This window comes from Triplophysa dalaica, chromosome 3 (assembly GCF_015846415.1).
Source record: "Triplophysa dalaica isolate WHDGS20190420 chromosome 3, ASM1584641v1, whole genome shotgun sequence".
In the NCBI taxonomy this organism is placed as follows: Eukaryota; Metazoa; Chordata; class Actinopteri; order Cypriniformes; family Nemacheilidae; genus Triplophysa; species Triplophysa dalaica.
The window spans coordinates 24,259,601-24,287,571 of NC_079544.1; the positions used below are offsets into that span (position 1 = coordinate 24,259,601).

General features: G+C 43.3%; 1 protein-coding gene across 1 annotated transcript; it reads right to left on the reverse strand.

Annotated features, from left to right (window-relative positions):
* tgm1l1 (transglutaminase 1 like 1) lies at positions 1-26,130 on the reverse strand. The gene is made up of 14 exons (XM_056743213.1): positions 26,032-26,130; positions 19,667-19,932; positions 19,371-19,562; positions 15,085-15,336; positions 7,688-7,806; positions 7,302-7,409; positions 7,029-7,206; positions 5,668-5,806; positions 4,921-5,113; positions 4,443-4,596; positions 2,962-3,246; positions 2,265-2,425; positions 2,009-2,145; positions 1-1,105 (listed from the first exon to the last, which is right to left on the reverse strand). The coding sequence occupies exons 2-14, from the start codon at positions 19,929-19,931 to the stop codon at positions 961-963; spliced, it is 2,328 nt and encodes a 775-aa protein (XP_056599191.1). The 5' UTR covers position 19,932; positions 26,032-26,130; the 3' UTR covers positions 1-960.
* Between the last annotated feature and the right edge of the window lie 1,841 nt (positions 26,131-27,971).

Below are 27,971 nucleotides of genomic sequence, written 5' to 3' on the forward strand. Positions count from 1 at the left end.
TTCAAAATGATTCATAAAATGTATTACATAGTTAAATAATGTAAACATACGGAATATAAAATATTTAATCATAAAATATTAATATTACATGAAGAGTTCTTCATAGTTTAGTGCTGATTATGGTGTTTCAAAGTCCACTTCTTACAGCGTCAATGTGATCCATACGAACAAACTTAAAACTAATCTGCCAAAATGCCTAAATCATACATTTTCATGAACAACATGCAATATAAGGTAATAGAATTACTTGAAATGCATCGGCATGTGTGTTTGGCACCAGAAATATACTTTCAGTTAGCATTTCTATGATTGTTAGATTTACAGTCAGTGCATACATATAAAAAAATAATTATCATATGTGAATACCATTTCTTCTGTGGTGTAACGATTGCCAACTACTACACGTAATGAGGACAATAAACTGAACATAGACATACAAATTAAAACTAACAAGCAGTTAATATATAAGGCTATGCAAACATATGTTTAACATAAACATAAACCAAAATAAAAATGTATATGCTTCAAGATAAATTCATCAGGGTCTATAAAACTTAAGACCATAAGTGAAATTTATTTCTTTTTTGCATTCTTTTAGAATTTCAGTTAAAATATTTTGTCAAAAGTTCCATAATAACAATAATTGTGAGAATCTTTTATATTGAGTCGAAATGAAAATTATCTTTTGCCTTTTTTATATTTTGCATCTCTAAATCAAGAAATCCATCATTTAAACACATGGTCTCAAGTTTTGGAGCCCATTGTACTTCATTCACATCAGTGGCAATTGTTTTAAAAATGTGTGTATAAGTTATTTCTTGAAAATGTTTTGTATATTTAAAGAAACAACATTTTAGCTCAGTATAATGCACATTGAAACAGTGATGACAGTAAAAGGGCAGTATCTGCTGCAACAGAAATAACACTGTGAAGGAACACAGACTCAGTGAACTGAATTCACTAGTTTTCATGAACCATGATGTCAGCCACACCATGCACCTGACTGAGCTGTCTGCAGTCCAGTGACGCCACCAGCTTCCTCGCACCGGGTATAGTCGGGAGGAAGTGTTCAGTCACCGTCACATTGGCATGTTTGCCAACATCACTGAAAGAGAAACACAACACATTGATAGATGAAGACTTTCTTAATTAAATATTTATGTTCTGTTATTAAACCTAGAAAATCAAAATTTTCAAGGAGTGTGAACATAGTTGATATCATTCAGATGAATTAAAACAGCATCTATTAATATTGTGTAAATCAGATATAGCTTGTGAATAATGTATTTACAAGAAAGTTTTCAAAAGGAGGAGACATTGGAATTTACATTAGTTTTACTATTAGCCCTTTAGCAACCATCAAACTTTTATGAACAGTTTTGAACTCTGTTATTCTTCTTTTGTGGCTGTATGATGCATTTGGTTTAAGACTTAAATTGATGGTTCCCCCAAAAATGAAAATTCTGTCATGGTTTACTCTGAACAGCACTGGACCCCTTTCCCTACTATTGTATGGACAAGAAACCGGTTTGAAAGGTTTGAAATGACACTAGGGTTAGTAATGATTAGAATTATTTTTTGGGTGAACTATACCAACAACTACCCTTCAGCAAAGAAAAATATTTTCCTTTATATAAACTGTTTATATATGTATGTTTAATCATGTTATATACAGCCCCGGAAGAAATAAGAGATTATTTCAGAGACCATTTCTTTTAAAATTTAGTATTTATGGATGAGTTTAAGTAAAATGATCACTTGGTTTCAATCTGTGCAATATTTCTCCCAAATTTTACTTAAAATATTGTTTCTATTCTATTCTATTAGTTTATTTGCAGAAAATGAAAACTGGAGAAATAGGTCAAAATAACAGAAAGAGTTAATATTTGACTTTTAAGCAATACAATAGTAATACTTATACATATATACATTTTATTCATTTTTATCCCCAGATTTTTTTTCTGATTTTTAAAATGGTGTTAGCATGAGAAATCTCTAGGCCACTTACCCCACTTTGATGGGATGGAGGTCTCTCAGTCCGAGCCCCTCCACTCGCACCACCACATTGCGTAGGGTACATGGCAAAGGGTTTGTGAATGTGATCTTTGCTGACGCTTCTTTGCCAACATAAGCCTCTCCCACAGGCTACAAAGAGAGGCAAAAATGTGTAATACCTCACTTGTTTGATATATTATAGTAGTCATCATGTTCAAACATTGGCACAAAAAATGTCTATGAGTAGCTGTATGTTCTGCCTGTCTCACCTCAATCTTAATATCAGGTGTCTGGAGTCTAAAGCTGGTCTGATTGGCCAAAACCTGCTGGGTCTCAGTAACCCTCCCAGACAGGGTCAGCATGAGTGCCGCCTGGTCCACCAGCTGGTTCTGATACTGTTCGTATGGCAGGATCCAGTCAATAACCTTTTCTAAAGGAAGTCAGATTTTTTAAAACATTTAGAACAAATGCATTTGAAATCATCTTCCGAACACTAGTTTGCAATACAACAACAAATATTACAGTCACGTGATACATTTCAAGTATCTATCATATAAGTAATAGTAATTTGTTGACATCCACATTTTGGCTTTCATAAAAATGCTTGATACTACTTCCAGTTTATATGTTACACAAGTTTTTTTAGGTGAGGTGAGCGCATTGCATTGTGGGATACATTGCTGAACTTTGGGAATTGCACATTTTGGCAAATAAAACACATATTTTATACATAAACAATTTGTTTACCAAGCATGGTACAATTAAAGTATAGTATAAGTATAGGGTGACCATATGTGTCTTATGAGAAAATAAATGTTAATTTTATAAAAAAAAATTACTCAAATGTGAGAACCTCAGAGTCGACAATTCGACCTCCGGAAGATGCACCTGAAAGCCTTGCCGAGACGTGTCCGGAAAACATATAGGTATGTTATCGTTCAGAAGTTGTCAAAGGCCCATACTGACCTTCATGTGGCATGAGCTCCACAGGTAGTTTGTCCTTCTTCATAGTTTCCTTCAAGACACCGGTGTAGTACATGACCGCCACCTGGCTGTGGAGGTTGGCTTTGCGGGGCTGAGAGCTCAGGTTCCGCACTACAATATTCAGGTGGGCGTCTCCTCCCATGCGTGGACCATCTCCCACCATCCTCACCTCCACATGCACATCTTCAGCAGCGGGACTGGAGTACATATCCGGTTTGCTGCCATAGCGACAGGCAGTCTCCACAGCGATACGCTCCTCCTCCGAGCCTGATGAGATCAAAGACCATGGGAATTACAAGGAGATCTCTTTCCTTTTGGATTATCATAGGTGGAAATAATCAAATTAAGTCTTTCTGCATTTTTACAAATGTTATAGCCCTAAACTGAATGTAATTGTATCTCTCGCTTTTTTTTTTTAAACATCATAACTGAGAACTCCATTATGTCCTCGGCTTTAAAAGTGCAACGCGCGAGCCAAAAAAAAAAAGTTGGAATTTTAAGATACTGCAAAGAAGCAATGATTATAATAGGCCTGGTGAACTATACTGGTTAGTCGAGTGCTTCGGCCAGAGGAATTTTGGATGTCTGAAATTGGATTGTAATGTAATCTGTGCAATCCATTGTAAATTGCTTTTGTAAATATTACCAAGAACAAGAATGTTCCACTAGTGAATGTAAATTTCTCATTTACCAAAAAACAACAACGATGAACCACAAACGTATAATTAAAAGAAGTCATTACTGTTAGTCACCCCTCACATCTGTCTGTGTTTTACACTTATTTAACCATTTAACTGTAATAAAAAGAGCTTGTGACTAAACCTCATAACACAATTGGATTTTCAAACTGTCTTTCAAACTTTCTCCCAAATGACAGAAAAATCTGAGCGCAAAATAAATTTTATAACCTGTAAATTGACAAAAATAAAATGTGATTCACTTTCATTCTAGTGACAGACAGAACACTCGCTGGTCAAAACCTTTGGAGATTCAATTAAGATTGATTTGGTCAAAATGTACAAGTTGTGTTTCGCTTAAATGTTTCCTGTTTCTTTATGAAGTTTAACATGCTGCATAAGATTTTTTTTTTTTTTTTACCTTTAACTAAAAAATATTTTCACACATTTATATTTTTCCGTAGTATTACTCGTATGCAGAAATGACAAGGTACTGGCATAAGACTGAGCTCAAAACAACAGTTTAACATAACCGTTCCTTAAAAGGAGTAGTATACATCTGATCGTTTTTGTCTTTCCTCACAAACCATGTTCCAGACGCAGTCACTCATCATCGCTTCATCCCACCTTCCCTTTGCTACAAAGATTTATAGGATTTTCTGACAGTGAAAATGTGCATCGTTGAGTTTCTAGTCTATATTTCTCATCTTTCAGGCAGGTTGAGACATTAATGTTCTTAAGAAAATACATTTGAAATGCTTTAAAATGTGTGAATGCCATTCTTACCCTCAGGGTGTTTGTAATCATGGGTGATGTCTGATCGCTCATCCGAACCCACAGCCTTGGTGCTGATGCAATGACCCACCGCATTCTTCTCGATGTGGATCTGACTGAAGGTGCCGTCCAGGCTCCTCTGCCAGTAGATCTTATCGCTGTTCACCTGCATCAGAGAAGCACTTAGAGCTCAGAAATGCCATTTTAAATGGAGCTTTCAAAGAAAGAAACGGTGTAAAAAAAACTAACAGGGGCCCATCCCATAGGAATTAAAGGTTTCCAAAAGGCCCATTTGAGAAAGAGAATCTGATTTATATCCGCTTTCTTTCGAAAGGAAAAAAACCACAAATCTCTTTCATGTCGTGGCCCCTTTTATGATCTTGGAACACACGGAGACCACAAATCCACAGGACAGCCCAAACAAGGAGTGAATTGTTTTGCTTTTTCAAACCGAATTGAATACACTTTCTTAATGTTGGCACGGACTCACCTCAGCGAAGACGAAAGGTGCGTCGTATTTGAGATAGACCTGTCCCGAGCGCACAGCGGCGAGCGACACCGGGCCGCAGCGATACGTTCCCTGACTGGTTTCCTGAGGTGTTGAATCCACAGCCTGCCAACCGCCCATACCGGGGGGCAAATCCGGACGGGCCATCCAGCAGTCATTCCAAACATGGAAATTCCTATAAAATGACAAGGAGTCACAAAGAGGGGCGTGTTAAAGCAGTAACCTTCGGAAAGGTTGTTAGAATCATACAAGTAATTTTTCGTGTGTTTCGGAACAATGATCCTAATGCAAAAGCAAATGCTGCAGATTACAGAAGTCATTGCTGAAGTATTTTATTTGCAGACGTGTCACTCATGATTTATTTATTTTGTATCAAAGTGTATGATAAAAAGAGGAGAGGTAATTGATTATATGAACCTTAACATAGAATCAGCATGAAGAAAAGACCACCCCTATATTGGATAAAACACCTTTTTCTGTCACTGATATGACTTCAGTCTTTCAAACATTAGACGAGGGCATTCTTTTTTTAGATATTTAAGGAAAAAAGACAATTAAATAAATAAATAAGATTGGCCAAAAAGTTCAACAGACACTTTTTCAGTTGATTGAAATCTTTCAAAATGTATTCTGTATTCTTTCTCATCTAGAATTCTGCACTCATGATGCCATTATCCCTTTTATCTTGCTTATGGAAACATACATAAAAAAGTAGCTTCTAATACACACCACACAGAGTCAGTGTTGAGGCGATCGATGGAGTCCATATTCTCATCGAAATATACATCCGTTGTCATAGAGACGTCTGTATCATGGGCAGACTGGAAATTTGTTATGGAACGTGTAGGAATACCTAAACATCTCAGAACTGGGGATGAGAGAGAGAGAGGAAGATTCATTTTCATGCAGATATAGTAAACCAGAAAACCTTTAAAGCTAACAGGACACACATTCCATACCGTCCTAATAAAATGTATACTTTGAAAGCATTGTATTAGATATTAAAGGTCCAGTGTTTTCAGAGGCATCAAGCGGTGAGGTTGTGAATTGCAACCAACGGCTAACTTCACACTTCCCTTTCAAAGGACTACGACAGTTGAGAGAGGACTAGGATGTCTTCGCGTTTTCGCTTCTTTGCCAAAAGAGATAATGTATTTATGAAACGCATTCTGCAGAGCAGTTTTTCTGTTTCGGACTACTGTAGATAGAAACAACATGGTGAATTCCATGTAAGGGGACCCGTGGTGTATGTAGATAGAAATAGCTAATTTTAAAGTAATTAAAACATAATGTTTCATCTATATGATATTGCATTTCTGTTAATATATCCTCCAATTATTTCCACAAAGGATGTTTAAATGCATAAATATACAGGTAATAAAATGTAGATATAAGATAAACATCAATTCAATAGAGGAATCTCTAATAAAGCAACTGATGGTGAAGCTAGATTAGAGAATACAGGACTCTTTGTGTGTCTATTCACGTCTCAGTGTGGAATGAACAGAATGCAAACGAGAGTATTTTAAACTGAAGGTCTGTTTGCGGAGATCAGCTATGAATATCACAGCAGAGCATTCTGACCGCAGTTAAAAATAAATACGAAACCCTTCAGACACGTGACACCAGCCAGACTCCTGAGATACTCACTTTTGTTTTTGTCTGCAAGATCGGTTTGTAAATTAGGCATGTGGTTTCTCATCTGGTGGATTTGAGAACATTCACACAAACCCACGATAGCCTGTTTTATAAAATCACTGAACCCTGTCGAACACATTTATGAATTCGGCAAATGCTTTTATCCAAAACTATTTACAATGCATTGAAGTTTAACATTTTCTCAGCGTGTGTGTTTCATAAGAATCAAAGCCATGATATTCTTCGACCAACAGAGGTACAGAATCGAAAGTACAGATTTAAGATAATGGTCGAAACGCTGAAGAATGGTTGCATGTTGGTTTAACGTTAACCATAGATGAAACATTGACCGCTCTTGTTTTATTCCATCAGATGTTTGACCTATTCTGAATCCTGAATTGTGTTTATCAAGGTCCATAATTTGCTCTGTAAATAAACTCTTCGACACACACCTGTCGTTGTGACCCCGGAGAACACCCAACATTGCCCGTATTTGACGGGCGTTCCGCCTTCTTTGTGGTAACTCCTGAGAATATCCACACTGCCACTCCAAGCAGTGGGAGAAGTACCACCCGTGTAATTCCCAGACCAGTTTCCCTCCAGAACGCCGCGATCGTCTGGAGAGTTGATCTAGAACAGAGAAAGAAAATTGCTGTTTTTTTATCGGTTTCTCAAGTCAAAGCTGGATTCACTCATTCCGGGTGAGGAAAACATCTCAAATTTACCATGGCGGAAATGACTCGGACCACATTGATGGGATCTCCTCTGCCTGTTGGAGGAACCTCGCTGTTCTCAAGCACATACAGACAGGCCTCCAGAATACCTTCATCAAACTAAAAAAGAGAAAGAGATTTTTTATGGTGTTATTTAAATCTCAATGGTTTTCAACGACCAAATGGGAGAAAAACTTTTATTTGGAGAGACGGTAAAACAGCCAGTTAATCTGGTGCATATTTTAACTTCATCGCAACAACAACTGTCTACCAGAACCCATGTGACCAATCAGATCTAAAATTGCTTTCCAAGTAAAAATGATGAGGCGGCCCCAGTATTGCTCTTCATTTGTGTAACGCAGATAAAAAAATGCTTTGTGTGTTTCTCATCTCAGCACCTGCCCGAAGTTCCACGTCCGGGCTCCAATCTGGAACTCAGTGCCGTAGTAAATTCTTCCAGTGTCATTTGAAACGTATTCTTTCAATTCCTTCTCACTCTCCATGTAAACCGCATCCTCTGAGAGTAGAGAGAGAGAGAGAGAGAGAGAGAGACATTGTGAGAACGTGCAGACTTTAATTTGGTTTGACACACTCAAGTCATTTTAAGGTATGACAGCATCATCACGAGACCTGTGCTTCCTGAACGTACTCTTTTTCCACACATGGGTGTGACTATCGGACAAAGAGGGAGGGGCCGTGCGTGGGGGCAGGAAATGGAGAGAAAGTGATGATAAAGAGACGGAAATAAAATAGGGAAGAGTGAAGGCTGATCGGTAGTGACTCAGACATGCTGTGATGGAAAGAGGCGTGAAGATCAAATTATTATGAAAATAGTTATTTAGAAATAGAAACCAGAGTTGAGTCAGTTATATTGCTATATTTCCATCATATACGCCTTACAGTCAAAACAAACTACTGGCTACTATGTATAACACATCCTTCCAGATATTTCTGTGTTTTCCAATTCAGTTTGTAATGCTTTCACTTAAACTATTGTGAACAAAAGTTTTTATTCTTCAAACCTATTCCTAAAATGTCAGACATATAAAAGTTCAAATATCAACACAAGCGTATTCATTCTTCATTTTCAAGTAACAAATTGAACGTGTAAAACAGTAGTGAACCAGCAGCTTTCAGCAGAACTACAGAGTGGCACAGGAAGAATAAAAACAGACATTTGGCTGAAAAAAGGAGAAAAGAATTACAGGAAAGGGGCCAGAAAAAGAGGGAGTCAGGGTGAGAAAGGACGAGATAGAGGGAAGGGCATGATATGTGAGGGGTGGGTTGATGTAAGAGCGAGAGAAAAAAAAGAGACAGAAGACAGACAGAGAGGGAGGGGGAGAGTTCAATAGAAAAGCAAGAGATTAGCTTGTTACGAGCAGAAGATTTGGCAGATCACTCTTTCCTTACTAAACACCCTTGGCATCCAGCACAGGAAGGAATGAACTGTCTCTAAGTAATAAACCACCCATGAGAAAAATCTGCAAACTAGCATACTAAAACAATTTTCTTTCAACAAAGAATTGACATTAAAAGAAAGATATCGCCGTTTTATTCCTGCAAAGCATGACTGAAACAATAAGTACAATTAATACATTCTGGGATTCTTTAGTTTCACTTCTGTGGAATAATATTCTATGTTTTCAAATAGTCCCTTACAAAATCTCAAGTGGCTACTAGTATACTTCTATACAACCAAACTTAAGGAAGTCAACTTTCAATCTTCTTTTTATGTGCTTCTCAGAAATTGACTTAAAATTCTATTGAAGGAAACATTTAATTGAAGAATATTTAAAATATATTTGGCTTACACTCATCTCGATACGAAGCATACAGGGTTAATTTGGCTTGTAAGTGTGTTTACTCAAGCCCATTAAATATTGTTTTTCACGGTTGTAAAAGTATACTGAGAGTATATTTCAAAGTGTACTTTCATTTAATAAATTGTGCAGCATGAAACTAGTAAACTGTCAGGAATCTCCGAGGAGACAAGGCAGGAGAACCCAAGTGCAGGCAGACTCAGGAACAAACAAGGAGGTGAAGGGGTTAACAGATTTATTAGACACTAAAAAACAGGCAAAACAAAACCCACGAGGGGGAAAACAAGATAGGATAAACAATAATCTTAAACAAGGACAAGAACACTGACTAACTAAACTATAAGAAAACAAACACTTGAATTACACTAACATTAACTATACAGGAACTTCAAAGGACAAGGAACAACTTACAGGCAAGGAAACGCAGCATACAGGTACATACAAACAGGTACTGCATACAATGCAAAGCAAGCAATGAACCGGCACAAGACAAAGAAACATGAGGACTCTTATAGGGAGACAAAACACAGGATAATTAATGGGGACCAGGTGAAACAGATGAAACACTAAGGGGAAGCTAATGACACGGAAAGGGCGGGAAACACAGACGAGACTAGGGGAGAGTATGGAAGGCCAAAAGGTCCAAAATGTCTCTCCCCACATGAAACAGGGAATTCTGTTTTGGTTCTGCCTCAAGACCAAGAATTAGCCAGACAAGATAGGCAGAACCGTGACAGAACCCCCGCCTTAAGGAGCGACATCCTGACGCTCCTCAAGGAGACCCACAGGACAAGACAGACTGGGACATAGACAAGACTAAACAAAACATGGAAAACAAGATAAGGGGCAGACAGGCAAGAATCAACAGGGGATTGGGGTGACTCAACAAAAACAACAAACAAGGGAGGGGGGGTGGGGGCAAACAAGACATGGGGGGAAGTCCAAAAGGGGTAGGGCTGGGTGGGGAAGTCCTTGCCCTGGGGGACGCACCAGAGCGCGGAGCCCCAGGGGGCTTGACAGGGCTTGGCGCCGGTCGGAAGATCGGCAGGACAGTTCTTGACGCCGGCTGATGGGCCGGCAGGACGGCCGGGCTTGACGCCGGCTGATGGGCCGGCAGGACGGCCGGGCTTGACGCCGGCTGATGGGCCGGCAGGACGGCCGGGCTTGACGGCGGCGGCTGGGCGGCCGGGCTTGACGGCGGCGGCTGGGCGGCCGGGCTTGACGGCGGCGGCTGGGCGGCCGGGCTTGACGGCGGCGGCTGGGCGGCCGGGCTTGACGGCGGCGGCTGGGCGGCCGGGCTTGACGGCGGCGGCTGGGCGGCCGGGCTTGACGGCGGCGGCTGGGCGGCCGGGCTTGACGGCGGCGGCTGGGCGGCCGGGCTTGACGGCGGCGGCTGGGCGGCCGGGATTGACGGCGGCGGCTGGGCGGCCGGGATTGACGGCGGCGGCTGGGCGGCCGGGCTTGACGGCGGCGGCTGGGCGGCCGGGCTTGACGGCGGCGGCTGGGCGGCCGGGCTTGACGGCGGCGGCTGGGCGGCCGGGCTTGACGGCGGCGGTCTCTGCTGGACCGGGCTTGACGGCGGCGGTCTCTGCTGGACCGGGCTTGACGGCGGCGGTCTCTGCTGGACCGGGCTTGACGGCGGCGGTCTCTGCTGGACCGGGCTTGACGGCGGCGGTCTCTGCTGGACCGGGCTTGACGGCGGCGGTCTCTGCTGGACCGGGCTTGACGGCGGCGGTCTCTGCTGGACCGGGCTTGACGGCGGCGGTCTCTGCTGGACCGGGCTTGACGGCGGCGGTCTCTGCTGGACCGGGCTTGACGGCGGCGGTCTCTGCTGGACCGGGCTTGACGGCGGCGGTCTCTGCTGGACCGGGCTTGACGGCGGCGGTCTCTGCTGGACCGGGCTTGACGGCGGCGGTCTCTGCTGGACCGGGCTTGACGGCGGCGGTCTCTGCTGGACCGGGCTTGACGGCGGCGGTCTCTGCTGGACCGGGCTTGACGGCGGCGGTCTCTGCTGGACCGGGCTTGACGGCGGCGGTCTCTGCTGGACCGGGCTTGACGGCGGCGGTCTCTGCTGGACCGGGCTTGACGGCGGCGGTCTCTGCTGGACCGGGCTTGACGGCGGCGGTCTCTGCTGGACCGGGCTTGACGGCGGCGGTCTCTGCTGGACCGGGCTTGACGGCGGCGGTCTCTGCTGGACCGGGCTTGACGGCGGCGGTCTCTGCTGGACCGGGCTTGACGGCGGCGGTCTCTGCTGGACCGGGCTTGACGGCGGCGGTCTCTGCTGGACCGGGCTTGACGGCGGCGGTCTCTGCTGGACCGGGCTTGGTGCCGGTGGCTGGACCGGGCTTGGTGCCGGTGGCTGGACCGGGCTTGGTGCCGGTGGCTGGACCGGGCTTGGTGCCGGTGGCTGGACCGGGCTTGGTGCCGGTGGCTGGACCGGGCTTGGTGCCGGTGGCTGGACCGGGCTTGGTGCCGGTGGCTGGACCGGGCTTGGTGCCGGTGGCTGGACCGGGCTTGGTGCCGGTGGCTGGACCGGGCTTGGTGCCGGTGGCTGGACCGGGCTTGGTGCCGGTGGCTGGACCGGGCTTGACTCGGGCGGCTGGGCAGCGCTCTCTGACGGCGGCTGGGCAGCGCTCTCTGACGGCGGCTGGGCAGCGCTCTCTGACGGCGGCTGGGCAGCGCTCTCTGACGGCGGCTGGGCAGCGCTCTCTGACGGCGGCTGGGCAGCGCTCTCTGACGGCGGCTGGGCAGCGCTCTCTGACGGCGGCTGGGCAGCGCTCTCTGACGGCGGCTGGGCAGCGCTCTCTGACGGCGGCTGGGCAGCGCTCTCTGACGGCGGCTGGGCAGCGCTCTCTGACGGCGGCTGGGCAGCGCTCTCTGACGGCTGGGCAGCGACCTCCGGCGGCTGCTGGGCCGGGCTCGGTGCCGGACGGACCGTCACCTTCCCACAGCGCCCCCCCAAAAAATATTTGGGGTTTGACACCACCGGACTCGGGACCACAGGACTCGGGACCACAGGACTCGGGACCACAGGACTCGGGACCACAGGACTCGGGACCACAGGACTCGGGACCACAGGACTCGGGACCACAGGACTCGGGACCACAGGACTCGGGACCACAGGACTCGGGACCACAGGACTCGGGACCACAGGACTCGGGACCACAGGACTCGGGACCACAGGACTCGGGACCACAGGACTCGGGACCACAGGACTCCTGTCTGCCCTCCGTTGTCTCTTCTTCTTCAGCCGAGCCACCCGCCTGGTGGTTGGCTGAAGGAAGGAGGTGAAGGGCTCGACTGGTTCAGGGTTGGAGGCCTCCGAGGAAGACCCCGAAGAAGATCTCCTCCCCCGCTTGCCACAGAGACCAGTGGGTGGGGGTGAAGAGACTGCAGAGGATGGGGAGAGGCCCATGACCCCGATTTCTAGGGAATGACCCTCGGGGATGCCGGCCAGCGGAGAAGGAGAGCAGGACTCGACTGAGACCCTGGGCTTCGGCCGATTCATGGCGTACCTGATCAGTTCGGTGAAGCCCAGCGGTCTCAGCATCTGCATCTCCTCCCGCGTTAGAGGATGGTTGAGGCCGCCATTGAACAGGACCATCTGTTCCTGCTCATCATGGACCATCTCCCCTGCAGTCTCAAAGAAGCGATCCGCGAAGCCAAGCACGTCGCCGTATCCCTGACGAACAGTACACAGGCGACGTGCCTGACTTGCGCGTCTCGCCTCCATGCCTGCTGGGTTCAATCTTGGCCGGTTCATTCTGTCAGGAATCTCCGAGGAGACAAGGCAGGAGAACCCAAGTGCAGGCAGACTCAGGAACAAACAAGGAGGTGAAGGGGTTAACAGATTTATTAGACACTAAAAAACAGGCAAAACAAAACCCACGAGGGGGAAAACAAGATAGGATAAACAATAATCTTAAACAAGGACAAGAACACTGACTAACTAAACTATAAGAAAACAAACACTTGAATTACACTAACATTAACTATACAGGAACTTCAAAGGACAAGGAACAACTTACAGGCAAGGAAACGCAGCATACAGGTACATACAAACAGGTACTGCATACAATGCAAAGCAAGCAATGAACCGGCACAAGACAAAGAAACATGAGGACTCTTATAGGGAGACAAAACACAGGATAATTAATGGGGACCAGGTGAAACAGATGAAACACTAAGGGGAAGCTAATGACACGGAAAGGGCGGGAAACACAGACGAGACTAGGGGAGAGTATGGAAGGCCAAAAGGTCCAAAATGTCTCTCCCCACATGAAACAGGGAATTCTGTTTTGGTTCTGCCTCAAGACCAAGAATTAGCCAGACAAGATAGGCAGAACCGTGACAGTAAACTATCAGTTCACGTGCAGTTTAAATGAAAAACGCACTAGTTGTGTATTCAAAGTTGAATACTGTAAATTACTTGAAAGCAAACTTTTTTAAACTTAGAAAGTGTGTCAATTTTAAGTACACTTACAAGTATACTACTATTGATAAAAGTATAAGTATAAATATTAGGGCGTTAGGGTACGTGTATTCGTACCAAACCATCACGGATAACATTCAAAATAAAGTCTATATTTTAAAATAGTACATTTAAAAAAGGTTGATAATTATGTTATATAATATATAAACACTAATATATATAAAACTTAAAAAAAATATGTTTATTTGCAAACAGTTAGGTTTTATGCTTAAGTTATGCCAATAAAAAAGCGACATCTGCTGATGGACACCTTGCTGCGTTGTAACGGGAACATGTCAATGAGGAAATTATAACGATCCCTTTGCCAAGTGCACTCCAAACGTCTGCATAAGGGCACGCAAATGCACTGGGCTGGGTTTCCCGAATCCTTTTACTCACTACGTCGTTCTTAAGAATATAATGCTACCACTCTTAAGTTATAATTTTAGAATGTTGAAGCGTTAAGAAGGTTTTGGGAAACCCAGTCTTGTTCACTCCAAAGTCTAAACTCTAAGGGCTCTGCCCTAGGGAGTAGGGCATAGGAATGATGACTTCATTTGGAACTTTCACCATATATTAGTTTAGGTTGCTTGCACTAAAAAACTTAATTATTCTCCACACTTTCTCTTCGGCCATATAAATAAAATAAGCAACACACAATGTTCTAGGCAGACTGTTGCTTTTCCTACTCAGAAAAACATTTTGTGAAAGTTACACTTGCATATCATACTGTATCAAACTCCTGTATTAAAAAAAAACATATGAAAAGTGCCCAACCATGCTCTAGAGTCTAGAACAATAAAACTGATGATATGGTAGCTTGGGTAAAGCCAATATTCTTCTTTCAACCTTCTGTTCTTAAGCACAAATACATTTAAGAGCGTGTTCAGTCCTGCTGTGATGAGGTAAGTCACAAAACCACAGGAGGAAACTTGCACCTTCATGATATATTGTTTTAACAGTTGAATGTGGAATATTTTAGGCTAAATATATAAATGTGCTTTGGCGTCTCTTCTGGTATTGGATGATTTTTAAAAAACGCAAACAACTTTATTTGGGACTATGAGCCACAAATTCACATACTAAAGCCAAAAAATCCCAGAGAAGAACGTTACGGTTTCATCGCTAAGGCGATTAGATTGAGGTCTCAGTTGTTTTTCATTTTATTATCAATGAAGTCTCAGATGTTTATCCTAAAATGGACAAAATTGAGACAAATGATATTGTAATTGTTTGAATAGATGAAGAGTATGGAAGAATAAAATGAGTGATGATTATAGAGGTTGCAGATTTGACAAATCTGAGATCAGTTTGATAAATTGTTGATATCTCTTCTGAAACTCTCATGACAGGAGAGATTTTTCTCTTAGGATGAGCTTCAAGGAATAGTTCTCATTTGCTCTCCTTTTAATCTCATTGATGTCACTGAGAAATAATGGAGATAAAGATATCTCATCTGTGAGTTTTACTTCATATAGGAATACAGTATCTTAACACCTCTCACCTTCACACCAGGGATTGAAGAGCATGTAAATATCTTCATCATGGTCGTGCATGCTCGTCTGGCCACTCTTCAGGTACTGTGTTGTGATGCTCAGCTTGTACTTTCCGATAACAGCGGTGGCAGAGGAGTTGATGGACAGCTTGACTCGAGAGGCGTTCTTCTCCACAATCTTGGCTTCCCAGCGCTCATCTTGTAGCTCCTCCACCAACGGTATGATGACGTGCGTGCCCTTTGACACCAGGGGAAGAGGACCTGAACAACAAAATCAACACGAAACACATGGTTTGGGGAGTTGCAGGATTGGTTTGTTAAAGAATGTGTAGAATTTGTTCCAGGATTCGAAATTCCTGGTAAATTAATTCACATGGGAGGATAACGATCACTGTTGAAACATTTCGAAATAGAGGTTAATGCTGGGATAATGTGATTCAGTTACACATGGAAGATGAATCCAATAATGATCATTCTTATTCTCCGGCCATAGGAGTTCAATGATGAAATGTGGCCCTTCCTCTTTTAATTTCCCTGTTCTTTATAGAGTGCTACATAAATGGAAATTTTAGCAAAACGTCCTCAATCTATTTTTCCTTTCTCACTCCCTCACTTCACCTCCAGGAGTGAGATAAGCCATAACGTTGGGTGCGGCATAACAGAAGAGCAGCTTCAAGAACACAGATGTGTTCAAGCTCTTATCAGCAAACTGAGCTGGCAGGCAGTATTTCCTTTCATATCGGCCAGTTTGAAATAATTTGTGCAAGATCCATCCATCCATCCATTTTCTACCGCTTATCCGGGGCCGGGGTCGCGGGGGCAGCAGTCTAAGGAGGGATGCCCAGACTTCCCTCTCCCTAGACACTTCCTCCAGCTCTTCCGGGGAGACACCGAGGCGTCCTCAGGCCAGCCGGGAGACATAGTTCCTCCAGCGTGTCCTAGGTCTTCCCCGGGGTCTCCTCCCGGTGGGACATGCCCGGAACACCTTCCCGGGAAGGCGTCCAGGGGGCATCCGAAAAAGATGCCCGAGCCACCTCAGCTGGCCCCTCTCGATGTGGAGGAGCAGCGGATCTACTCTGAGCTCCTCCCGAGTGACCGAGCTTCTCACCCTATCTCTAAGGGATCGCCCAGCCACCCTGCGGAGAAAGCTCATTTTGGCCGCCTGTATCCGGGATCTTGTCCTTTCGGTCATGACCCACAGCTCATGACCATAGGTAAGAGTGGGAACTTAGATTGACTGGTAAATCGAGAGCTTCGCCTTGCGGCTCAGCTCCTTCTTCACCACGACAGACCGGTACAGCGACCACATTACTGCAGAAGCTGCACCGATCCGTCTGTCAATCTCCCGTTCCATCCTTCCCTCACTCGTGAACAAGACCCCCAGATACTTGAACTCCTCCACTTGAGGCAGGAACTCTCCACCTACCTGAAGTGAGCAAGCCACCCTTTTCCGACTGAGAACCATGGCCTCAGATTTGGAGGTGCTGATTCTCATCCCAGCCGCTTCTCACTCGGCAGCAACCTGTCCCAGTGCATGCTGAAGGTCCAGGTCTGATGGGGCCAGTTCGACGACATCATCCGCAAAGAGCAGAGATAAAATTGTGTGGTTCCCAAACCCAATGCCCTCCGGCCCCTGGCTGAGCCTAGAAATTCGGTCCATAAAAATTATGAACAGAACCGGCAACAAAGGGCAGCCCTGCCGGAGTCCAACATGCACCGGAAACAAGTCTGACTTACTGCCGGCAATGCGAACCAAGCTCCTGCTCCGGTCGTACAGGGACCGGATGGCCCTTAGAAAAGGGTCCCGAATCCCATACTCCCGGAACACCCTCCACAAGATGCCACGAGGGACACAGTCGAATGACTCCCATGAACCCTCCAGCACCCTGGAGAGGGTATAGAGCTGGTCCAGTGTTCCACGACCGGGATGGAAACCACACTGTTCCTCCTGAATCCCAGGTTCTACCATCGGCCGGAACCCTCTTCAGTACCCTGGCATAGACTTTCCCGGGGAGGCTGAGAAGTGTGATCCCCGATAGTTGGAGCACACCCTCCGGTCCCCCTTCTTAAAAAGAGGGACCACCACCCCAGTCCAAGGGCACTGTCCCCGACCCCCATGCGATGCTGCAGAGGCGTGTCAGCCAAGACAGCCCCAAAACATCCACAGACTTGAGGTACTCAGGGCGGATCTCGTCCACCCCCGGTGCCCTGCCACCAAGGAGTTTCTTGACTACCTCGGTGACTTCGGCCCGTGTGATGGGCGAGTCCGCCTCCGAGCCCTCAGCCTCAGCTTCCTCAATGGAAGACGTGACGGCGGGATTGAGGAGATCCTTGAAGTATTTTCGATACCGATAGTCCTTCTCCATGGCCTCACCGAACTCCTCCCAGACCAGAGTTTTTGCCTCCCCAACCATCCGGGCTGCCGTCCGCTTGGCCTGTCGGTACCTGTCAGCTGCCTCTGGAGTCCCACAAGCCAGCCAGGCCCGATAGGACTCCTTCTTCAGCTTGACTGCATCCCTTGCTTCCGGTGTCCACCACCGGGTTCGGGGATTGCCGCCTCGACAGGCACCGGAGACCTTACGGCCACAGCTCCGGGTGGCCGCGTTGACAATGGAGGTGGAGAACATGGTCCACTCGGACTCAATATCTCCAGACTCCCTCGGGATCTGGCCGAAGCTCTGCCGGAGGTGGAAGTTGAAGATCTTTCTGACAGGCGATTCAGCCAAACGTTCCCAACAGACCCTCACTGTACGTTTGGGTCTGCCGAGTCTGTCCAGCTTCCTCCCCCGCCATCTGATCCAACTCACCACCAGGTGGTGATCAGTTGACAGCTCCGCCCCTCTCTTCACCCGAGGGAAGACATACGGCCGTAGGTCAGATGAAACAACCACAAAGTCGATCATCGACCTCCGGCCAAGGGTGTCCTGGTGCCATGTGCACTGATGGACACCCTTATCCTTGAACATGGTGTTCATTATGGCCAAGCTGTAACTAGCACAGAAGTCCAATAACAGAACACCACTCGGGTTCAGATCAGGGGGGCCGTTCCTCCCAATCACGCCCCTACAGGTGTCACTGTCGTTGCCCACATGGGCGTTGAAGTCCCCCAGCAGAACGATGGAGTCCCCAGTCGGGGCGCATTCCAGCACCCCTCCCAGAGTCTCCAAGAAGGCCGGGTACTCTACACTGCCATTTGGCCCATAGGCGCACACGACAGTGAGAGACCTATCCCCGACCTGAAGGCGCAGGGAAGCGACCCTCTCGTTCACCTGGGTAAACTCCAACACATGGCGGCTGAGCTGGGGGGCTATAAGCAAACCCACACCAGCCCGCCGCCTCTCACCATGGGCAACTCCAGAGTGGTGAAGAGTCCATCTTCCCTCGAGAAGAGTGGTTCCAGAGCCGAAGCTGTGCATCTAGTCGGAATCTCTGAACCTCACGCACAATCTCAGGCTCCTTCCCCGTCAGAGAGGTGACGTTCCATGTCCCTAGAGCTAGATTCCGGGTCCAGGGATCGGGTTGTCGAGGCCCCCGCCTTCGACTGCCGCCCGATCCACTTTGCACCGGCCCCTTACAGTCCCTCCTGCAGGTGGTGGGTCCACGGGAGGGTGGCCCCACGTCGCTCCTTCGGGCTGAGCCCGGCCGGACCCCATGGGGGAAGGCCCGACCACCAGGCGCTCGCATACGAGCCCCAACCCCGGGCCAGGCTCCAGGGTGGGGCCCCTGCTGCTTCATACCGGGCGACGTCACAGTCCTCCAATTCCTTGTCATCATAAGGGTTTTGTGCAAGATTTCATTTTTTAATCATCAACAGCACAAAGCTAAAACCAAATACTCGTGCTGTGTAGTTATTGACATAAATGAGGAAACTACTTTAAATGACGGCGAAATGTTATTTTTGATGTAACATAGGTGTGGGGGAGACTGGGGTCAGTTGTCACAGGGTGGGATTGTTATTTCTGCACAGGCACACAGCTGTTGAACATTTCCACAAAAAAAGATTCATATTTAAAAAGATTCAGATTCGATCGTTAGTTCAAAAACACTCCAGTATATACAACATGGGATGTTTTCACAATGGGTACTTTACAATTTATGAAAATATATCTTTGATGTAAATATGGAAGTATTGTCCATGTATGAATATTATAAAAATATATGATTTTTAAAAGTTATTAACAAATTGTAGCCCGAGACGTCCCTCTAAGAATAGTGCATGAACTGATCTAGTCTTAAATATAGATCACTTCATAAGAAAATCACAGAAAGATCAAACAGTCCTGCGTTATACTGACCTGTCCTCAACTCCAGGTGAAGTTTATCTGTGTTCGGGTTGAAAGGTCGTGACAGTTCAAGCTCTATCTGGAAGGCCAGGCCTCTGCGGATGATGAGCTGGTCGCCGTGGAACTTGTGTGTGTGATGCTCTTTCCTGTTCTGCTGAGATTTTTGGCTCAGCAGATTCACAGAACACACCTTCAGAGATAAGTCTGATAGTGGAAGGACAAACACAAGAAAAGAAATCGTTTGGTTTGGTTTGTGATGTAACTTTTGTTTAATATGCATCAGACTGATGAACATTAAAACACTTTACCGTCCACATCTGTGTCAACAGTGAGGGGCAGTGGTGTTGATGGGATCTCATTCTCTCCCTCAACCACATCATCCATGACATCATCCGAGCTGCTCTGTCGACGGAGGCAACCGGGACAAGCCTCCCGTAACCAACGGCTACATCCGTTCTCCTTCTTCCTCACCTCAGATTGTTTCTCTGGAACGGCATGACTGTTGCTCGCAGAAACACCGTGGAAACGGCCGACAGCCAAGTTATCTCTGATTGACAGTCTGTCTCCTGGCATACTGGAACAAATCAAAAACAAACTTTTATTAGAAAATGAGTATAAACAAAGAAATAAAGTGCTTTCAAAGATGGTGCAATAATAAAAGTAACAAATCCCACACATGTTGAACTCTGTTTTAAACACTAAAGTATGCAGTATCCCAGTTATCCATTCTGAACACCACATGTTACATAACCAGGACATTCATAAGCCACGGAAAGAAAAGTTTTTCTCACAGTGCTACTAAAGTAGTTGCTCTTTTGGTCACAGGTTGCTAATTCTAAAATGTTTCCAAGCATTCCATACATTGAATGGCATGCCTAAGATTGCAAATAAAACACACGTTTGTTTTTTATTTGTACACGATAACTGGTCGCAGGTACTTTGATGGACAAAAGACCAAATCAAGAACAATAGAATAGTTCTGCTATTGCATAAGCATTTTGTCCGGGGTCGCTGAGTAAACACTGAAGATATAAACCATGTGTTTCCTCTCTCAGTCATATCAGCCAGTTCACTTTCTTTTGTTTTTACAAGACTTTCTCACAATTACTGCAACACAGGGCTCAGAAAACTCCAAAAGCTTACGCAAAGAAACCATGGAAGGAACCAAGATTGCTCAATATTTTTTTGCTTGCTGTATGAAGGTGAATGAGTGCAGCACGCTTGCACAAGAATGTATGCAATGCTGCTCTAGACGTTACTGAAGCATCCACACTGTACGCCATAAAGTCTACGGTTGCCAAGACAAGAGTATAAACATAAAGCCAAACAGCATCTGCATTGACATGTTTTATTCAGGTATGAAATAATCACTCGTGTCAGAACTGGATTAAAGAGTGATGTCATGAGAACACATGACATCTGATTTGCCCATAGCAACAGGAAAACGCCCAGTCAGTAACTGTGTTCAAGTAGTTATCTGTGTAAAATGAATCATTCCGTTTCCTAAACATAAGACTTGGGTCATGACCTCTACAGCCCTGCAGGCAAATAGAAAAGACAATGAATTGAACAGGCATTTAATGACTTTTAGAGGTGTTATATCCAAGAGTATTACCACAATTTGTAGAATATACCTAAAATATTTATTTTTGTATTTGTTCATTGAATAATATTGAATAATTGAATAATATAATATATATATATACACTCACGTAAAGGATTATTAGGAACACCATACTAATACTGTGTTTGACCCCCTTTCCACCTTCAGAACTGCCTTAATTCTACGTGGCATTGATTCAACAAGGTGCTGAAAGCATTCTTTAGAAATGTTGGCCCATATTGATAGGATAGCATCTTGCAGTTGATGGAAATTTCTGGGATGCACAAAGCTCCTGTTCCATCACATCCCAAGGATGCTCTATTGGGTTGAGATCTGGTGACTGTGGGGGGCATTTTAGTACAGTGAACAAATTGTCATGTTCAAGAAACCAATTTGAAATGATTCGAGCTTTGGACATGGTCAGAAATATACACAGAAATATATCAGTGTATATACACTCACCTAAAGGATTATAAGAAACACCTGTTCAATTTCTCATTAATGTACGGTGGCTTAGTGGTTTTCTCATTAATGTACGTTCGCCTCACACCTCCAGGGTTGGGGGTTCGATTCCCGCTTCCGACTTGTGTGTGTGGAGTTTGCATGTTTTCCCCGTGCCTCGGGGGTTTCCTCCGGGTACTCCGGTTTCCTCCCCTGGTCCAAAGACATGCATGGTAGGTTGATTGGCATCTCTGGAAAAAATTGTCTGTAGGGTGTGAGTGCGTGAGTGAGTGAGTGAGTGAGTGAGTGAGTGAGTGTGTGTGTGTGTGCCCTGCGATGGGTTGGCACTCCATCCAGGCTGTATCCTGCCTTGATGCCCGATGACTCCTGAGATAGGCGCAGGCTCCCTGTGACCCGAGGTAGTTCGGATAAGCGGTAGAAAATGGAATGGAATGGAGTTGGAATCAGACAGGATCCCTTGTTTTATGTTGGAGAGAGACTATTTTGGCACCAATTAGTTGCCATACTCTCTTTCCGGTCTTGTCATTGTTCCTGCCCTCCTGTTTCCTAGTAAGTGTTAATTAGTTTATCCCCTGCACCTGTCCCCTCTTGATTTGGTTCACTTTATATTGACCTCGTGTCTCGTGTCTTGTGCTGGTTCATTGTTGTTGTCATCCGTGGTGAGTCTTGTTTAGTTCAGTTTATTGTAGTTTAAATGTCAAGCGTTAGTCTAGTTAAGTCCTTGTTTCCATGTTTTGTTCTGTTACTCCCCCGTGGGTGTTTGTTTTGTATTTATTATTTATTAAAGTCTTGTTAACCCCTTACTCCCTGTCTGCACTTGGGTGCTCTGTCTCCATGTCCTCACCACCCTTAGTGTTTCATGACATGGGAACAATCCATTTTTTTTAAGCAACATATAGAAAATGGATGTCATATAAAAATAAAGCCTTTAAATTACTATATTCTTTAAAAAAAAGTGTAGCATATATTAGAAACATCAGACACATGAAAACACAGCTCATGCCTTAGAAGATTTACCACAGAAAATGTTGATTCTTACAACCTTGAAACCGATAACCTGCCATTGCATATTTTTTATTTTATTTTTACAACTTTGAAATGCTACTATTTAACATATCTGTGTTATGCAAGCTGCTAAGTGTTCCTGTTTTATCCAAAATATTTTTAAATAGGCTATAGTTTAATTAGACGCTAGTCCTAGTGCAGGCTCTAGTCCTTTCCACACTGAACTATTGCAATGTGCTGCTGGCAGGACTCCCAGCTTGCATTACAAGACCTCTTTAGATGGTCCAGAATGCAGTGGCAGGAGTAGTCTTCAATGAACAAAAAAAGCTAACGTCACTCCACTCTTCATTAAGTTACATTGGTTCGCTGTAATCACTCGCATCATATTCAAAGCTCTGCTCTTGGCCTACAAAACCACCACTGGTTCGGCAGCCCCTTCACTTGCTAATACAGACTTAAGTACCTGCCACATCCCTATGCTCTTCTAACGAAGGAACAACGTCATCTTGTTGTGGCATCCCTAAAAGGGAAAAAAAATCATTCTCCAGCACCTTCTCTGGATCGGTTCCACATCTATGAAATGATCTGCCCGCTGCTACAAGATCAGCAGATTCTGTAGCCATCTTTAAGAATCGGCCAAATACACATCTCTTCCGTCAGCACCTGGCCGATTAGTACTGACTTTCATTTCTTTTCTACTCTTTCTATCATAAAAAAAAACTTTTTCATATACTGAGGCAGGCTATTGACCTGTTTTACTGCACTTATGCTTTTTGTTGTCCTTATTTTGTTCCAATTGCTTCTATAGGTCACCTCATTTGTAAGTTGATTTGGATAAAAGCATTGCTAAATGACAAAATGTAAATGAAAATTTGTATACAATTTAATTACTTATGCTGTTTAATTACTTAAATATAAAACATTTTTGATGTAAAAAATTATTTGAAGACTCATATTGCATACTGCATATTGCATTAGTTAGGATTTGCCCTCAATTTTGAGCTCTGAAACATATCTAAAATTATCCGCCAAAAATGACAATACATCATGATTACAAATCAGCAATAAAAATAAATCCTTTAAGTGCAGATTGAAATGATTGGAATGCCAGCAATGTAAACCTCTTTCATATCTTGCCACCCTAAATCACAGTCCACTGTGACCTCCGATCTCCTGAGGTCATAGGGATCTGTGTCCAGTTTTGTAACCGCGTGCTTATGAGGTGTAAGATAACCCAGCAGCTGGTCTAAAGCCAAGGACAGTGAAAGTAACAGGCAAATATATCCACACGAAAGGAGGAGGCACCAGGTCCTACATGCCACTATTATGGGCCCTTGGATTTTGAAGGAACAGCTTGAGAACTAATTATATTGTAACCTTCATTGAAACAAATTACACAATAAAGATTGTTTATGCTGCTTTCACCATGGGTGTGTCTACAAGCCCAGGTTTTGTGACACCTTTCACAATACACGATGAAAAAGAAATGAATGTGAACAACGCCCAAATTCTGTGTAAACACATGGCAACAAACTTCAACATTAACAACTGGAGATCAAGTCGTCATTATGTGACGTCAAGATTGAAGAAACACTTCCAGACGTCCACACACCTTTTATCCATTTCATCATTTCCATGATGTGAACCTTGAATCAACTCAGTTTATAATCTGAGTGCTGAGTAACGAACAAGATTCAACATGCTCTGTTTTAACAGCATATACAACTGTTGCTTTTATCAAATGACACGAGAAAAGATATTTAGAGAAATGTCTTGTGGTTTTCTGTTCATAAATGGAAGTCAATGAGGGTCAGTGTTGTTTGGTCACCGACATTCTTTAAAATATCTTCTTTTGTGTTTTGCAGAATAAATCATACAGGACTACAATGACTCGAGGGTGAGTAAATGATAAAAGATTCTATTAGGAAACCACATAGCAACCACAATTAACGACACCCTAGCAAAGACACAGCCCCACCCAGGCATCAATGTGAGTGTCACTTTCACTGTCTGCTAATAATGTTAACATTATGTTGCTTTTTTGGAGTGCACTTCTGTGGCTCACACTTGGGTCCATCTATTTGCAGTCAAACCCGACTGTTATTGTTGGAATGCAATATCCCTTGGTTATTCCTTGGTTGGGCACCTCTGATAAGACTAACCTGCACCTCTCGTCTCTCCCCTTCCTGTATCTTTAACAACCCCTCAGAGCTGTTTTCCTACGGTTTATAAGCATTTAGCATATCAACAACAGCAATGTCAGCTTGATAGTTTGAAGGGAGGGGTTGTTACCACATTCCTAACACAACTCAATGAAATGTACAAATGCAATGAAATAAAGTACAGGGAACAGACTGATCCTAAAGCAACGGTACACCTGAAAAACCAGCAATACATCATGAGTTTTTCGTTCATTTGTGGAACACTGAAGTAGAAATCATGAAGAGGATATTCTATAATGAAAGTGAATGAGGACACAGACTGTAGACCTCAAAAATGATAAACCATTATCATAAAGGCCGCCCGTATAAATCCCGCACCATATTACAAATCTTCTAGTGACGACTGCACTTACACGCCAGCATCTAACATTATGCGTAAAATGATGACAGATTTCTGATTAAACTTTCCTTTTAAGAATTTGTTCAACAGATGCTAAACTCACGCAGAGATGCGGAGTCACGAGAAGCACATGATAATCACTCTGGTACTGTAGGCTATGTAAAAAACAAAAGATCTCTGTTCGAATCAAAACGGATTTTAATCATTTTCGGAGCAGCAGTGCCAAAAAAGAGTGTCACTCTTTAAAAAGAGAAAGTGGGAGAAAGGTGAAAGAATCAACTTTGATAAAGATCATAATCTGTGCAAAGATATGAAGGGTTAGGGTTAGGGAAATAGCTTCAGATGGTCTCGGGTGAGATGTACTGAGGTTTCTGAACTATGTGTGGAACGTCGCATTTAGTTCTCCTGTCAAAACAGTGCCAGTCACAGCTGGAGCCAATACACAAACACTTCTGGAACTCATACATGTGGTGTTCATGTCGAGATGTAACTGTGGTTTCTTCATAGCCAGCATCCTTTGTTCATGGATCCATGTTTTGCAGCATTTGGACACGAGCGAATACCATTTAAAAAGAAAACTTCAAACAAATGAAAGATGATCTGTTGTCAGATCCCACCTTTATGGAGAAATGTCTGACAGCTTTTTTAGTGGATGTACTGCATGAAGTTTCTCTCACACAGAATATTACAAAGGTGTATAATTCTGACATCTTTAAAAACCATAAAGAGCCCAAATGTTTTAATTTCAAACATTTTTTAAATGTGCAGTACCCGATTTGAAATATGACTTTTGTGACCACAAATATACAAAACATGAACAAAAATAAATGCCTTAACATGTATTACGTGTATTACACAACAGACACACGGAATTCCAAAAGTAAAAGTTACACGGAAAGTAACAGTGTAGCGGTTCACTTTATAGACGTGCTATAACTTTCAAATATCCATGGTCGTGAGTGATACTTTCATCTTTTCAACAACATAAGCAACGCAATTTTGGGACATTAAGGCACGAGCAAATCAGACTGTTCAACTAACCTTTGTTCGCTGATTTTCTTCGGGACACCGTAAACGTTCTTCAAATAAATAAACAGACGTCTTCACACAGCAAGATCACCGACTTCGAGTTTATAAAAGGTCTCTTAAAAAACGCCCATCCCATGTGGGAGTGCCGTGGGAAGTCACTGCCCTCGCCTTAAAATGTACAGTATTGATAACAATCTGTTGATAACTTAAAACAATGGAATTTAACGATGTCATTGACAATATCATTCATCCAACAGAAACATAACGTTTATAACTTTTTCAAAATGAAATAACATTTATCTTCTCGAAAAGTTGAACTGCTTGAAAGAAAATGAGATTAAAACAGCAAAACATTTTTCAAAATAAAAAGTAGATCAGTATCAAAGCTAGCATGTCAGCTTGTATGGAAACAATATGTCACCTTAGCTTATGTTGAGGTTTGCCTCTGTTTATTTTTCAGGCTGCACCAACATGACATGAATGGTAAAAAATGAATATGGCATTACCATTTATGATTTCTGTCTCAAATAATTTTTTACATCGAAAATGTTTTATATTCAAGTAATTAAACAGCATGACTAATTAAAATGTATACAAATTTACATTTACATTTTGTCATTTAGCAATGCTTTTATCCAAATCAACTTACAAATGAGGTGAACTATATAAAGTTATCTGCTTTCAAGTTTTCATTATCAATGAGCTTCTTTAGATTTTGCAATATATTGCATTATACATAAAAACAAGAAAGTGCTTTTGAGTAAGTTTATCAAGTCAGTGGGACAGTTAAGAGGTCCGTGGTGACTCATGTGGTTTTCAGTAACATTTTGCATAAAAAAGAAGAACTATGAGAAGTATTATAATTCACATGTGCATGATGAAAAACAATAAATAAGACTATAACTTAATTAAGACTATAATGCATATAGGACAGTAATAAACTGCTTGAAAACTTGATATAAAGACAAATGATATTAACTGTCACCATTCCACCACAACACCTAGGTTTAATTCAATATTTCACAACTAAAGTCTTATCTAATCATGACAAATTACATTTCATTGGAAAGGTCTAAGACTCCAGAATACATATTTGACCAGTGTTTTAAAAAATAAATTATGTAGGAGTAGTAATTTATTCATTTATGACAAGAGTGAGCATAAAAACTATTAAATGTTGCTAAATGTCACCGTTTCAGTGGAACACTGAAGTTATCCAATATAATTCCATTTTAATACTGACAAACTATATATCATTGGAAAGCTATAACAATCTAAATTTATATTTTGTAATTGTTTTGCTATAGAAATCACTAAGTAAAATATGTTTTCTCAAATGACACTGGGCCCATTGGCCATTATAAAAATTACATATTCATTATCATATTTGTTTGTAAATTTTAAAATAAATGTAAAAAACTTATATATCATTGGAAAGCTTCAAGAATGTCCTTCTCATAGAAATGGCTGAAATATTTTATTTTTGCAGTAAACCATTGGAACCTATGTGACACTTCGTGGTAGTTGTTGGTATAACGATTCGAATTATCCCATAAACCACATTTTTTGATATCAGCTTGAAATTTTAAACAACACTTGTTTAGAAGTATGTCTTCAATTATCTGGTGATTTTTTGTTGAGAAAAGTTTTTGTTGAGATTTTTTGTAAAATAAAACAACGTTTATTGATTTATTGATTAGATTAAACTGCTGAACTTGTTAAATCAAAGGTTGCTTGTTCGATCCCAGCATCCACCACCAGTGTGTCCTTGAGCAAGACACTTTACTTCACGTTGCTCCAGGGGGATTGTCCCTGTAAAAAGTGCACTGTAAGTCGCTTTGGATAAAAGCGTCTGCCAAATGACTAAATGTAAAATGTAAATGCTTATTTTAGTATTATAAATGTACAATTAAAATGCTATAACTATTTTTTATTTATTTTTTTCAACTCCA